This window comes from Cynocephalus volans, chromosome 3 (assembly GCF_027409185.1).
Source record: "Cynocephalus volans isolate mCynVol1 chromosome 3, mCynVol1.pri, whole genome shotgun sequence".
In the NCBI taxonomy this organism is placed as follows: domain Eukaryota; kingdom Metazoa; phylum Chordata; class Mammalia; order Dermoptera; family Cynocephalidae; genus Cynocephalus; species Cynocephalus volans.
Window position 1 is genome coordinate 96,700,110 of NC_084462.1, and position 15,009 is coordinate 96,715,118.

General features: G+C 41.0%; 1 protein-coding gene across 3 annotated transcripts; it reads right to left on the reverse strand.

The window, feature by feature from the left end:
• Window positions 1-410: 410 nt before the first annotated feature.
• On the reverse strand, window positions 411-13,613 carry KNSTRN (kinetochore localized astrin (SPAG5) binding protein). 3 transcript variants are annotated; one of them, XM_063090964.1, is made up of 10 exons: window positions 13,417-13,613; window positions 13,137-13,231; window positions 10,352-10,484; window positions 9,486-9,533; window positions 8,447-8,552; window positions 8,126-8,219; window positions 7,290-7,351; window positions 6,511-6,585; window positions 1,234-1,290; window positions 411-422 (listed from the first exon to the last, which is right to left on the reverse strand). In XM_063090964.1, the coding sequence occupies exons 1-9, from the start codon at window positions 13,611-13,613 to the stop codon at window positions 1,261-1,263; spliced, it is 840 nt and encodes a 279-aa protein (XP_062947034.1). In that variant the 3' UTR covers window positions 411-422; window positions 1,234-1,260. The 3 variants fall into 3 exon arrangements, with proteins under 3 accessions (XP_062947034.1, XP_062947033.1, XP_062947035.1); XM_063090963.1 differs by lacking the exons at window positions 411-422; window positions 1,234-1,290 and adding an exon at window positions 4,861-5,556; XM_063090965.1 differs by lacking the exons at window positions 411-422; window positions 1,234-1,290; window positions 7,290-7,351 and adding an exon at window positions 5,469-5,556.
• Between the last annotated feature and the right edge of the window lie 1,396 nt (window positions 13,614-15,009).

Genomic DNA, 15,009 nt, shown 5'->3' on the forward strand with positions numbered 1-15,009 from the left:
ACTTTAATAAATGAAGAGGTATACCATGTTGATGGATTAGAAGTTTCAGTATTGTTGTCAGTTCTCCTCACATTGATCTACAGATGCACTATAATCCTAACCAAAATCCCAACAGGCTTTTTAAAAATAGAAATTGTAAAGCTGATTTTAAAATGTATATGGAAATACAGAAGACCTAGAATAGCAAAGGAAATTCTGAAGAAGATGGAGACTTACACTACCAGAAACTAAGATGTTTTATAAACATACAGAAATTAATATCGTGTGGTATTGGTGCAGGAATAGATGAAGATCAATGGGATGAAATAGAGTCCAGAAACAGATCCACACCTTGAGTCACTTGATTTATGACAAACTCTTAATTATAATTCAGTGGGAAAAGGACGGTTTTTTCAATAAGTCGTCCTGATGCAATTGAATATCTGTATGGAAAAAAAAATTAATCTTAACTTGTAGTTTGCACCACATACAAAATTCAACTTAAAATGTATTGTAGGTCTTTTCTTTTTTTTAAAGATGACCGGTAAGGGGATCTTAACCCTTGGCTTGGTGTTGTCAGCATCACGCTCTCCCAAGTGAGCTAACTGGCCATCCCTATAGGGATCCGAACCTGTGACCTTGTGTTATCAGCACCACACTCTCCCAAGTGAGCCACGAGCCGGCCCGTATTGTAGGTCTTAATGTGAAAGGTAAAACAATAGAGCTTTGAGCAATAAAACAATGTAAAATTGGATTATTAATCAAAGTATAAAGAAAAATATATCCACACTCTTATAAATGGGGGGAGGAGGGACAAATCCTTGTTATAGAAGAATTCCAAATAATATAGACAGATAGATGGATAGTTCTCCCTCTAGGAGGTGGGACTTAACTTCTCTCCCTCTTGAGTGTGGGCTGGACTTAGTGACTTACTTCTAAAGAGAGTATGGAGAGGGAAAAATAGTAACTTTACAGTGGAGAAGCCTGGCAAACACTGCCTTAACCAAGTGATCAAGTTTATCATCACTAGCAACAAGTCAAGTTGATATCATGTACCGGGGATATGTGATGAAGACACTTCACTTATGTGCTATTCTTCCCCCAAACCCATAGCCATAGTCTAATCATGAAAAAAAAAAAAAAAAAAAAATCAGACAGATCCAAGTTGAGGGATATTCTACAAAATATCTGACCAGTACTCCAAAACTGTCAAGGTCACAAAAAATAAGAAAAGATTGAGAAACTGTCACAGACCAGAGGAGACTAAGGAGAAATGATGACTCAATACAATATGGTATCCTGGATGAGATCCTGGAACAGAAAAAGAACTTTAGTAGGCATACTAGTGAAATCCAAATAAAATTTGGAGTTTTGTTAATAATAATGTGCCAATGTTGGTTTCCTAGTTTTGAAAAAAAAAGTACCATCTTATAATGCAAGATGTTAACATTAGGGGAAATTGGTTGGGGGGTATATGTGGAAACTCTCTGAACTATCTTTGCAACTTTTCTGTAAATCTAAAATTGTTCTAAAATAAAGTTTTTTTTTTTTTTTTTTTTTAAAGACTATGACAAAATCTCCAACTCTTATACATTGCTTGTGGTAGTATAAACAGCTACCTTTACCTTGGAAAACTGTTTTGAGTTGCCTACCCTATGATTCAGCAAGTCTACTCATGGGTATCTACTCAAGAGAAATTAGTGCAGTTTTTTTAAAAGTCAGAACATGGAAACAAATATCCATAGGCTGAACAGGTAAGTACTGATACACTCAACAATATGGAAGAATTACACAGACATCAAGTTGGACTTATACACTGTGTAAGTCCATTTATATGAAGCTTATGAAAAGACAATAGTAATGGATGGTGATTTTCTGTCAAGAGTAGTGCTAACCTCTGGAAGGGGGGCAGTAATTTACCTACCTGTACACTTAAGGTTAGTGCACTTTGTTAAGCCTCAATATATTTCTTTTTCTTTAGTTGTGGTCAAATATATATAACATAAAATTTGCCATCTTAACCATTTTTTTAAATGTACAATTAAGTGGCATTAAGTACATTCACAATGTAATACAACCATCACCACTATCCATTGTCAGAACCTTTTCACCATCCTAAGTAGAAACTCAGTAGCCATTAAACAATAACTCCTCTTTCCTTCCAGTCCTCAGCCCCTCAGGCTATTCTCCATTCTTTCAGTATGAATTTGCCTCCTCCAGCTGCCTCACATGAATGGGGTTTTTTTGTTTTTGTTTTTTGGTGGCTGGCCGGTAGTGTGTATTTTTAAGCCATATTGGAAAAGGAAGAAAACAGTGAGTAAACACACTTCTTGAGGAGTTTAGCTGTGAATACAGTATAGGTGGCAGCCAGAGGGGATGAGGGTGGAGCTTTTTCTGGTTTTGTTTTAAGATGGTTGTAATTTGAGCCTGAGTCAAAGTTGTGAGTTCCTAGTTCAGAGGGAAGTTGAGTATCTGAGGCTTGCAAAGGCATGAAAGAACAGGGCACTCTGTTTGGAGGTGGAGAGAGGGGATGGTGGAGTAGAAGTTGGGGGCAAGATTATGAAGAGAACATTTTGCCAAGATACGTTTGAACTTTAATATCACCACCAGGACTTGAGTACCTTTGCCAGGCACTGGGTGAGATGCTGGGCATAACTTTTTTACAAGGCTGGTTGGATAGTTGTTGGTTAGAGCTGGCCAGTACCAGGGTCCAAACCCATGATCCTGGTGCTTGGTGTTATCAGCACTGGCTCTAACCAAGTCAGCCAACCCGCCAGCCCCAGAATATTCTAATTTTTATAACCAATTATTATTCTGTCACCCTTGTCCAAAACCTCTGCATAATGATTCCTTTCCCTCACACCACCATACCATTAATTCCCGTAGTTTGTGTTTTGAAACTTTCTTTACAACTTTGCTGTCATAGCCCTAACACACTTATTTCTGTATTACATTTTCTTGATGCCATTAACTCTATTCTCTTAATCTTGCTATCATCCACCTTTAATACCAATGCCAGATTCATTTTTCTAAAACGCTCATTGCGATGGTTGCCTGCTCAAAATCTGTCAGATTCCTTATTGCCTAGATCGGTGGTTCCCCGATTGTGAACCAAGGCATCCTGGGGCACCACAGCAAACCCACAGGGATGCCATGGAATATTTTAAACTTTAGAGGGAATCACAGTGACACTGGACACCTGTTAGACATCATGTCAACTACTAGCCCGAAGTAGGTAAGTTTCAGCATTAGTGCTACATTCCTTTCAACATCAAACAGGAAATGAAGGTAGCAATGTCCAATTTGATTCCAAGGTTTGAGAAGTTGCGCAGTGCCCAAAATCCCATTAGTAAATAATTGTAGTTATTTAAAAAAGAAAAATATATTTTCTTTAGATTTATGTGTATTGCTTTTTCAAACACCTACTAAGTTGTTAGGATAGAAATACTTATTGTTTGGACCTAAAGACTTAACAAAATAGAACCATTATGTATTCCCTTTGGTGTGTCATAAAAAAAATGAGACATAATAATTTTAAAAATATATAAAATCAGACACTAAGGGCACAACAAACTGAGAAAATTTGGAAACCTCTGGCCTAGATAATAAAAATCCACCCTTCTTGGCTGATATTCAAGGTTCTTCAGAACTTCTGGTACCTTCCATCCCCATTGTTCCCTGGCTCAAATCTTTCTCCAATACTTGCCTGTTGTTTGACTTAGGGCAAATCAACTTAATTTCTCTGAGACTTCTTCAGCTGGAAAAGGGGGTAATAATACTTACCTTGTACGGTGGTAATGAGAATTACATGAAAATATACATAAACAGGAATGTATATAAGCACCATGTGTGGCATATTACAAGTGCTCAGTTAAGTGACAGACATAATCCCCTCTCACCCTGAATCCTCTCAATAGCCTGCAACTGACCACTAGCATTTAGCCTTTTGTTATATAACTGGTATACCACCTGCACATTTTGTTTCCCAAACAAGCTGTAGGCATCTTTGAAGTTAAGAATGTCATGCTACATTAAAGTTTCCTGTTGTATATAACAAAGCGGAGAGTGTAAATCAACATTTGCTGGGGGATTTTTTGGCAGCTGGCTGGCATGGGGATCCAAACCCTTGACCTTGGTGTTCTAACCAAATGAGCTGAACTGCCACCCCTTGCTGAATTCCTGTAATATATATTCAGGCTTCAGATCAAGCACCCAGAATACCTTCATATGTACAAAAGACACATGGAGTAGCAGAAGCCAAAGAGGAAAGAAAAGAAAAAGCAGGAGGGCTGCCGGGTGGTGGTGCTAAGTGGAACCCTGGGGCCAAAGTCCCCTGTGAGGCCAGGCCAGGACCCAATAGGGTCTTTACAATGGGAAAGATGAGTAATGATAAGCATTCAGATAGTTACATTCCTGGCTGGCTAGGGAAGGGTTTGGATTCCCATACTGGCCAGATGTCAACCCTGCTCCCAAAAAACAGATAGTTACATTACTAGGAGTAAATTAGAGAGGTAGGGAGGTATGGCAAGAAGTGAGGAACCCATAAATGAGTTTCCCACCCTCTCCTTCTAAGAAGGAGGCATAACTTTCTTTCTTTCTTTTTTTTTTTTTTTTTTTTTGCCATTAATGCAAATCACAAACTTGGGTAATTTTTTGGGGGGGAGTAAATAATCTTTTAAACTGTAAATACCCTGAAATGTTAGAATATCTTGAGTTTAACTAGTTTCAATAATGTTCAGTTGACATATTTAGGCTAAAAGACTATTTTCATTCTTCAATGTTACAGTCAGAATGTCTACAAAAATATTTATTTTAAAAGTAGCACTAAAAAAACCCAAAACAGAAGTGATTTAGAACTAGATTAAAAACTCCAAGGTGTATTGTTTCAGGTAGGTGTTATTACTAAATATACCTTCACCCCCTTTATTAAGCCAAAAACACTTCAAGCAACTTAAAGTTCATAAATTAACAATGAGGTACAGAAGTCCAACCCAGATGAGACAGAATGTGTTCCAAGTTAGAAGGCGACAGCATGGCTCCTCAATGATGTCTCCTGTGGTGTGCCTGTGCTCCAATGTAATTAAGGTTTTCTTCATGCCAATCTGAAGGTGACCTTTTAGGGCCTCTGGCTATAGATGGTTTAGTCTCCTGATCCTAATGGTGTGCTGCTTCGTTGCCTGGGAGGTCAATGCTTCCATATCCCCCTCTTACGGGATTCAATTATCTACATCTGAGGCTTAGGAGAGCTGACCAATCTGAAGGTTGGGAAAATCTGCTTAGAGGAGGAACCACTATTCCAACATAAACTGTCCTTAATCCTACTGCAGAAACTCTTTTCATTCTGGGGATGGTGAGTCCCAGAAGATCATGGCCAAGATGATTTTCCAAGTGGCTTCCTCTGAGAGTTTATCCCCAAGAGGGAGCCATCTGGCCACTTGCTTTTTATTACATTTCTAATAGCTGCTCCATTTCCTCAAGGGCTGTTGTAAAATCATTTACTTGATTGTTACATAAGGTTTGCTGTTCTAGGAATCGTGTCCTTTCTTCTTCTTTCATTTTCAATTTTACCCTTAAAGCCTGCATGGGAAGATATTTAAAAACAAACAAACAAACAAAACAAAACCAAAACACACACACGCAAAACTTTTGACTCACAGAAAAGACAATACCCACTACACCACATTCTGCTTCTATTCCATTGAGGAAGACCACTGGAATACTGATAGACATTGTATTTTCTATCTTAAATTCTGTTTATCCGTGCTGGTTTTAGGAATTGTCCCTCTATACTACGGACACCTGTATCTAAACTGGAGTAATGAAATCCTCTAGTTTCAGTGAGATATCCCATGATTTATCCAAGCAATCTGAAGCACTCCAGACCCCAAAATGTGGGTTTCTTACTGCAGGTCTCCTTGAGATATCAAGTGTCCACATCGTTCGTTACATGTAGGTCTCTACTCTCAACTTTGAGCAACCTCTTGTGTTGCACATTGCCTTATGCCCTGGAGATGTGAACATTTCTTTTTTTTTTTTTTTAAAAAAAGATGACCAGTAAGGGGATCTCAACCCTTGGCTTGGTGCTGTCAGCACCATGCTCAGCCAGTGAGCTAACTGGCCATCCCTATATAGGATCCGAACCCATGGCCTTGGTGTTATCAGCACCACACTCTCTCCCGAGTGAGCCACGGGCTGGCCCGGAGATGTGAACATTTCTAAAGGGTTCTCAGGAACAGAAAAGAAAACTAATGGAAAAAACTAGAGAAATCCAAATGAAATCTTGGAATTTAGTTAATAGTAATACACCAATGTTGCTTTCATAGTTTTGACAAATGTATTAGGATAATGTAAGATGTTAATATTAGGGGAATTAAATTTTCTGTATTATCTTTACAATTTTTCTGTAAATCTATAATTATTTCAGAAGTTTATTAAAAATAAATAGAAAAATAGGAAAAAGAACTCCTCCATAAATCTATTTATTGTGGTAGGAAATGGTAATCTTGCCTTAGGGTGATATCTGCCTCTCACCTGTAACTCCTCCATCTGCTTTTTGGCTGTTTCATTAAAAAGCTTCAGCTCACCTTGCAAAGTTTCTAACAGCAACTAAGAGGAAAGCACAAGTAAACAAATCTTTATAAAAAATGAGAAGGGAATTCGATGATGGCTAACATCCTCTCCATTCATTCAGTTACTTATTGAGTAGACTACTGTACCCGCCGGGCTCTCTATTGGGCCCCTTTGAGAAACTCAGTCCATAGAACAGCCAGATTATCCCACTACAATGTGCTCTATGCTACACAAACCTTATGAACAAAATTTAGTCGCCAAAGAAGGGGTGACTAATAGCCTGTGGGAGTTCCATATCTAGTAGTCTGTGATCCTAAGATGACAATTGATCTTCCTGGGAAAGTTCAACAGACTTTAAGCCCAAACAATTACCTTCCTACTTTAGGGAAGGAACCAAAAAGAAGCTGAGAATTCAAATTTAACAGGTTGGACCTTTGCAGCATACACTTCTCGGCAAAGGAGTAAGGGGAGAAATTTGGTAAAGTATAGAATGGAGAAACCAGAAAGCTCTCTATACAGGTTCACTCCATTCTGTGTGTTTTAAAGTAGTACATTTTCAGTTCCCACTCACTTATACTTGTGAGCACAAAGCTATCTTTCAAGTAAAATATGTTATTTTGAGTGTTCCCTCTGCCCTCTTCTACTATCATGGATAACCAAAGGCTGCTTCTTGGGGTTTGTTGAGCATATAGCAGAGACCTTCTTAGATTTACAGAGTCCTACAGTCACTTGGCCCTCACCATAGAGTCTGTGTGATCTGTAGTGGATTCTTGCTGTGATGCTGGGGTCTCACCGCCTGAAACTGATGGGTACAACAAAGTTAGCCTCACTTAGGGAACTGCACCTTAAACAAAATAAAACAAAACCCCTCCATGGACAAGTATAGGAGTGTTCATGAGGGAAACCTCTCTCAATGTCTGGTCCTGGACTTTCTTCCCTCTTGCCTTGGCAGGGTCTTGTCTTCCCTCCAGAGCTGTATTTTACCTCCTTTCTCTCTAGGTTTGGATATGACCAAAAATTCATTCTGCTTTCTCCTTAGCCCAGTGCAAAGTTTGTCCAAAGAAAATGTATAGGTTGATTTTTTTGTTTTGTTTACAATACACAAAACTATTTTCAAAAGCCTTTCAGACCTTAAAAAATTATTATTTTTGATAACAGTGCATGCACATAGTAAATTAAAATCATACAAAATGTTTATGGTGACCATAAACAGCATCCTAAACTTCAAATGACAGGTTAACCAGTTCCATTCAAAGACAGGAATCATGAATTAAAAGTGGCCTGGGCCCCTTTACTAGGCATTCTCTGGCTCTTCAACTCAGTCTGAAGCCCTCTTACAGTCTTTGGGCAACACACAAACTGCCAAAATATTTTCTCCTAACAGACTCTTTCTAGTAATCTGAAATTCTGTTGGTCAGGCAAAGTCAACATCAAGTGAGAACAAAGAGACGCTCCCCAAAACCTTTAGGGCTTTGCTAAGCAAACCCTGGGCTGGCTGATGCTGCGCTGCTGAAGCCAACCTAAGAAGGGGCACATGCACTGATTCCTGTGAAGGTAGCTGTGTGCTGTCTCTTACCTGGGTTGAGGCCCTTGCTCTCCAAAATTGCCAAACAGTTGTCCTGAAACTTCTCCAGCAGCTCCACCTTCTGGGTCAGGTCCTTCAGCTCTCCCTATTGGAGTGTCACACAGGCAAATCAGGAACTCTCCCACTCCTCAGGAGTGGCTGTTTTTCATGTTCTTGCTCTTGGACAGCCACAGTATAAGCCTGGCTTCTTCTCTTTCTGCCCTCGGGCAGCTGGGGATTATAAGTTTTCTCCCACTCCCGGGGCCATCCATCAGGATTGCATGTGCATTGACCAGTGGGCAGGTGATGACAGAGGTCTGGTGAGTCTCTTACCTGAGTTTCAATCAACTTCTGGTGCAATTGCTTGTTGACGGCCTCTAAGAGCTGGTTCTTATCCTTGAGCTCTTCCTCTAATTTCTGCTTGCCCAATGGTTTGTAGCTATAATAGTAGTGGTACTTATATGAAAAGGTGGAGAGATTAAGAGTATGGGCTATCGAGTTACACAAACGGGTTCGAATCCTGGCTTCATTACATACTGATATATGACCTTCAGTGAGTTGCACAACCTCCCTGAGGCTCTGTTTCCTATTTCTAGAATTGGAATAATACCCACATCTCATAATATTATTGTTATGAAGAATAAAAGAGAAAATACATGTACAATTCTTAGCCCTGATACTGACACAGGTAAACATTTTTATTTATTTTTTGTTGGTGGCTGGCTGGTAGGGCGATCTGAACCCTTCACTTTGGTGTTGTAACATCTTGCTTTAACCAAGTGAGCTAAACAGCCATCCCTAGGGAAACATTTAACAGATAGCCATTATCATCCTCAATATTAAACCTTTTCAAAGTTCTCAGTCTTTCTTGCCAGTATTTTGTCTTCAAAACTTTTAAGACACGCCCAAATAATAGAACCTATTTGTACAGACTTTTCAGCTTATTATTTCTGTTTTCAAGATTGCAAAACTTCCAAGCTAGCCTCAGAAAGATGGATCTTTCTCCAGGATTTCACCACCACAACCACAATATTCATCTCAAGATCACTAACCATATGCAGCCCTTCCTATCCTGAAAGTTTCACACTCCTGTTGATGGGCCATAGCTGGGTTTGATTTCCAATCAGCAGTGGTCTTAAAGAGCCCAAAAAACTCTTGTCTGGGACTCAAGATGGCAGCACTACTGATTCTTGCCCTGATAGTGGTTCTCACAACTGGCTGTGCCTCAACCCTGAAAATTCCTCTCAGGTTTCTGGGGCGGCACCCAGACCGTAAGATATGAAATAAGTCCCACGTGTAATTCTGATATACAACAAGGACTGAGACCCACTACCCTAAAACAGCAGCCAAGTTCATTTACCCTGAAGCTTACCCCTTCCTGGTGTTCCTCCTAATGGCAGTGTCTGCAGCTTTCATCTGCCTAGAGAAGCAAAAACAAAGAAACTAATCATAGAATCATAGTATACTGCTGTTACGTGTCGCAAACAGGGCATATCAAAGGGCTTGAGTTTCTGAGCAAAGAACCAGAGATTACATCCAAGGCAAACAGCACAGGCTAGAGAGCTCTGAGGGCCCATGTGTTTGTTTCAGCATAGAAAAAGGCTTATTAATAGGGAACGGGCTCTCCAAACAACCTGATAGACCTGCTCCTGTTCAAGATGGTATAGCTATCTCATGCCAACCTCACTCACCTAGGAACTGAATGCTGGGTAGGGGACACACATACACACTATGTTGGGGCTGGAATATGTTCAGACCAGCGACCTAGACAAACAACTAGCCTCCACACCTCACGGCTACCACTTAGGGCTGGTGTTTGACCACTGTACTGCCATTTGTATACACTCAGAGCAAGTGGTGAGAGAGGAAAGAATATCCCTTACCATATCCCTTGTTGTGACTCTTCAGAACAGATCAACACAGAGGGTTCTGACAAACAGGTCAGCAATGCTGCACTGCTCCAGGTCACGGACTACAAGTCAGTTGTTCAGGAGCCTTGTGCTCCCCAAAACCCCATTTTTTCCCATTTTATTAAATTTATTGTTTTAATTGACACATAATAATTATATATATTTATGAGGTACACTGAGATATACAGGCACACATGTACAATGGGCAATGATCAAATTAAGGTAATTAGCATACCCATCACCTCAAATCAAAACCTATTTTCTAATTCTTGGTACTGAGCAATTTCTAGCAAGATATTCTGATTGGATACCAATGATCTGCTCTCACCCATTCTCTCGTCTTGATTTGGTGATTTTTGTAATATCATTCTCTGAACCTCCTGAATTAAGATGTCTGGAAGCATCAATTTCTTTGGTCCTAACAGGTAACAGACTCTTAGAAGTAGCTCGAGTTTGTGCATCTGCAAAGGAAAACAGGAGGGTGAAACCTCAAGCATCATGACCCAACAGTTGCAATCCTGTAACAATCAGAACTCCATTCTAAATGGTCATAAACCTTTGTTTTCATTCTGGCCGATCTCAATTTGTGAAGATTAAAAAGAATAAAACTTCTAGACTAATTTGCAATAGAAATAAAATTTTTAATATGTGACAGTACAGCATGTTTGAGAGTAGGCAAAACTTGATGATACATCAAACTGAATGGCTGGAGGGTATGAGTATAGATGTGAACAGTGAAGACTGATAGAAGCAAAGAGCTAAATGAAAGGCAGTATGGAAGTTAGCAGGCAAAACAGAGCTGAATCCTTGTATCATCTTGTTAAGCTCCCAAAGCACTCTTCACACTCTTGTAAGGCAACACTCAAGCTGCTTTGAGTTTTTCTTCTGTTGCTTAGTTGTTTTTACCAGAATGTCTTCCAAACCACCCTAAGATACATCTTAGTGTCCCCAGAACCTCGTACAGTATCTGCCATATGAAGAGAGGTTCAATAACTGCTTGCTGAATAAATGAAACACAGTTTCATGGGCTGTTTCACAGACCTTCATCTCTAAATTACCTCCCTGGTCTTCTTTGCCTCTTCCATGCTGATTGCCTCTACCACCAGCCCTTTTAATTTGTTTATCCTTCATTAAATTTAGAGGTTCCCTACTTGGCATTCTATTCTGATCTTGCTAGGCCATTGCCGGATAACCAGAAAAATGGCCCTGTTATGACACTCTTCTTCCCCAGGGAAGAGCATTTTCCCCCTAATCCTATACCAACCCCCACCACCACACACTGTCTATCTACCATTTGCATTCCACAGCAAATTTAAGTAACTTATTCTGGAATTAAGCATCCCCACCCCCACCCTGGCTTTTCTAGATTATTGTTTCACTCTGTTCACTGTAAAATGGCTTAAAAGCTTGACCTAAATTAAGAGTCATTACAATTAAATCAAGTTGAAGAAATAGGGTAAAAACACCAGATCACAGAGATTAGGAAATTTTGTATTTGTATTAAATAAAGATTTTATTTTGAGATAACTCTAGCTGCACAACAGTTTGGAGTAAGTATCGTTTCTCAGGTTAACAAATTATTTCATATACCGTACACTTACTGGTAGGGCACCTGCACTCTCTGTTTTAGATATTCTACCCACAAAGCAAATATTAAAAGAGTTCTTTTTGAGGTGTTTAAAGTAAAAGGTAACTTTGTAGGAATATAATCTTTTTACTCAAGTATCAGTAAATTATACACAATTACAAATCTAACCCATGTAGAACTTAACAGTAAACTGATAAAAATTAATACTCTTCATTGACGAATCAGTTCTAATAACTCATATTTGCTAAAACCTAAGCATTGCATCGTAGAAAAAATTTAGTAGGATTTAACAATGATGTCTCCTAAAAATGGAAGAAGACGCTAAGGAGGAGAATTGGATGGCTGGTGTCAAGGAAGGTAAGAATGTAAAAAAAAACTTTTGATTTTTTAACACGTGCATATATTACCTATTCAAAAACAATGAAGCTTAAAAACAACCAACCCATGCCCAAAATCAAAACAAAAAACCTGGGATACAGCTTTAAAAATTTAAACTGTTGCAGTTACATATGATCATAAAGCTGGGACAGAGATAGAAAGCAAAGAGATGAAAACTTCCAACTTGGCTGGGACAGCCAGTCACTGCCTGCCAACGGAGGGGCACTGCTCTCTGAGGGAAAGACAGCAGAGCTGTGAGAGGAAACCGGCTCCAGTTTTTCCAGCAACTCCTAATCCCTGCCAGTGCCAGAACACCATTCAGGTATTCTGAAGCCAGGCAAGACAAACCCTTTAAGCCTTTGGAGAAAAGCCTATTTTCCACAGATCAGTCCTACCACTGCTCAACCAGCTACATGGAGACATCTGGAAAGAGATCATAGATAGCTGTTCCATAATCTCTCACAACAGTTTTCTGATGTCTGAAGCTTATTTTGTGCTATAATCTCTAGATTAGGCAGTTTGATGACTGCAGACCCTATGAGATGACTTTCAACCACAAGCAAAGTAACACAAAGCAAGATGGCAAAGCAATTGATTTTGTTTTTAATCATGTCTCTCCCTTCTCTCAGGGTTCTCAAAATACTCTGGTTAGGCCTGACTCTTCTCTCCCACTTCATTCAACAAGTGTTTATTGAGTATGTGCTAATGAGAGACACTGCAGATGTAAATGAACAAAGAATCCTAGTGCTTCCTACTAAGTATTCCACTTCTCAAATGTCGCCTCCCTAACAACAAACCCAGTCCCTGAAGATAGCCCAAGTCCGCAAATAAAACTGATAACTTGTTTAAAAGGGATTTCTAGCTGAATGGGAATAATATGGTACAACCAGCAACTTGAATCCAACTGATGAGTGCAGCACGGAAGGTGGGTGGCGGGAAGGTGGAGCGGCAGGGCAGGTCTATAATCTTATCACATTGCCCTTCCTACACAGCCTGGTTCTGGGGGGGCTAGTTGGTTGTTGGAGCTGACGAAATGCCCTCCGCTTGTCCGCGTCTCCAATTCCCAGCCACCGACCAGATCCCCACCCTCCCCAGCCTGACCACCCCTGACGGGTCCGCAGTCCCCGGGGCCGACGTGGACACCCACCTGCGGGCAGGCTGCCGCTCAGCACAGAGGGGGTCTGCAGGCTGTACACTGTCTTAACCACACTGGCCATCGTAACGACGCGGCACGGCTGGGCCCTGGGAGGTGCAAAGTGAATGTTACCCAGCGCTGGGCCAAGGGACCCGAGCAAATGGAGGGCCTGGGGGGAGAGCGCGGCCTGGCCGGCCCTGGCTCGGGTCGAGAACGAGAAAATCCTTCATTCTCCCCCCATCCCGTCCGCCCCCGACACCCAGCCCAGTCCCTCGCCCCGGGAGAGCCGAACCCAGGCGCCAGCCGCTCCCGCCCGCAGTCTTCGTTACGGTGGTTCAAAAGATGCTCCACAGCAACCGCCGCGCCGCCAGCCTCTGTTTCAAATGGGAACTTCCGGTAGCTGGGCGGAAGGGGTTGAGGTTCCCTTTCTGTGGGCATCCCTGTCGTACGGAAGACTCTGGCTTGGGCCGCTGCCTTAGGAGCCGCCATGCTGTACGGAAGATTGTAGCAGAGGCGGGAGCCTGCGCTTCCTAGCGGTGGGTGTGCGAGCCCCCAGGTCTACGAGGGAGGGGGTACACTTAGCAGGCCTGAATAGAGCTAATGAGCCACCGGCGTCATATTCCGGGCTGGGGATGCACACGTGCACACGTTTAGAGTCCATGCCACAATTCTGTTTATTTGGTCTGCGATTGTTAGGTATATTGCCAGGAGCACAGGTTGTTTGGATGAAAACTACACGTTACAGGGTGGAGAGTAGCAGGTGAGGCTTGAAGAGAGCCTGTGGCTGAAATACTTGAGGCAACTGCTTTTAGTCCCAGCTTTAATAGCACTTATCCAGATTTTAAGTAGATATTCACAGCTACTCCTAATACACAGGGCAAAGTTCTCAATCACTTAATGCACTCATTCATTTCATCCAACAAATATTTATTGAGCATCTGCTATGTGCCGGACAATATTCTAAGTGAGTGGGTGGGGGTGAGGAAAAGCAAATATCAAGACTGACCTTGGCTCTGCCCTCCTGGATTTCACAATCTCAGGAAACAGCAAACAAATAATACAAATAAAGATATATTTACCAATTGTGGTAAAATTATGAAGGAAAAGTACAAGATACTATAAGAGAGAAAAGTAGGGAAAGCTAATTTAAATTGTTGCGTCAGAAAAGACCTCTCTGAGGTGATGTTTCATTAAGGAAGGATGAAAAAGGGCTGACTGGTTAGCTCAGTTGGTTAGAGTAAGCTGTTGATTACATCAAGGTCAAGGGTTCAGATCCCCATAATGGGAAGCCAATGAAGTATTATAGCAGGAGAGTGTCATCCAATTTATATTTTTAAAAGCTCACTGTGGCTACTCCATGGAGAATGGATTGAAGTGGAGCAAGTAAGTGTGGAATTTGAGCGACAGTTGAGAGGCTATTGTCATCATTTAAGTGAGAGGTGATGGTAGGTTCGCCACGATGGCAGTGATGGTAGTGGAGATGGAGAGAAGCAGGCACTGTTAAGACAGTTTTCGAAGGAAGAATTTCAGGACTAGATTGGATGTGGGGGAGGGGGAAGGGAGAGGGGAGATGTTAAGGAGGACTCCCAGGCTTGAATAATTATGTAGATAGAGTCACAATTTTGTATGGGGGTGGTGGGGGGGGGATAGAGAGTTCAGTTTTGAATATGGTAAATTTGAAATGCTTTTGAGACATTCCAATGGAATGGTCAAGTATGCACTTGGAAGTACGGATGATCCGAGACTTACAATGGTTCGACTTATGATTTTTGACTTTATGATGGGTTTATCAGGGTATTAAATGTGTTTTAGCTTTTTTGTTCTTTTGGTGGTTGGCCAGTAACAGGGATTGAATCCTGGACCTTGGTGTTATCAGCACCACACT

Coding starts and splice junctions, on each gene's coding strand:
- KNSTRN (XM_063090963.1), bottom strand. CDS start 13,613: ATGGCGGCTCCTAAGGCAGCGGCCCAAGCCAGAGTCTTCCGTACGACA. Junction 9,534..10,351: donor AAATCAAGACGAGAGAATGG/GTGAGAGCAGAT, acceptor TTGCTTCTCTAG/GCAGATGAAAGCTGCAGACA. Junction 7,352..8,125: donor GAGCAAGGGCCTCAACCCAG/GTAAGAGACAGC, acceptor TGTACCCATCAG/TTTCAGGCGGTGAGACCCCA.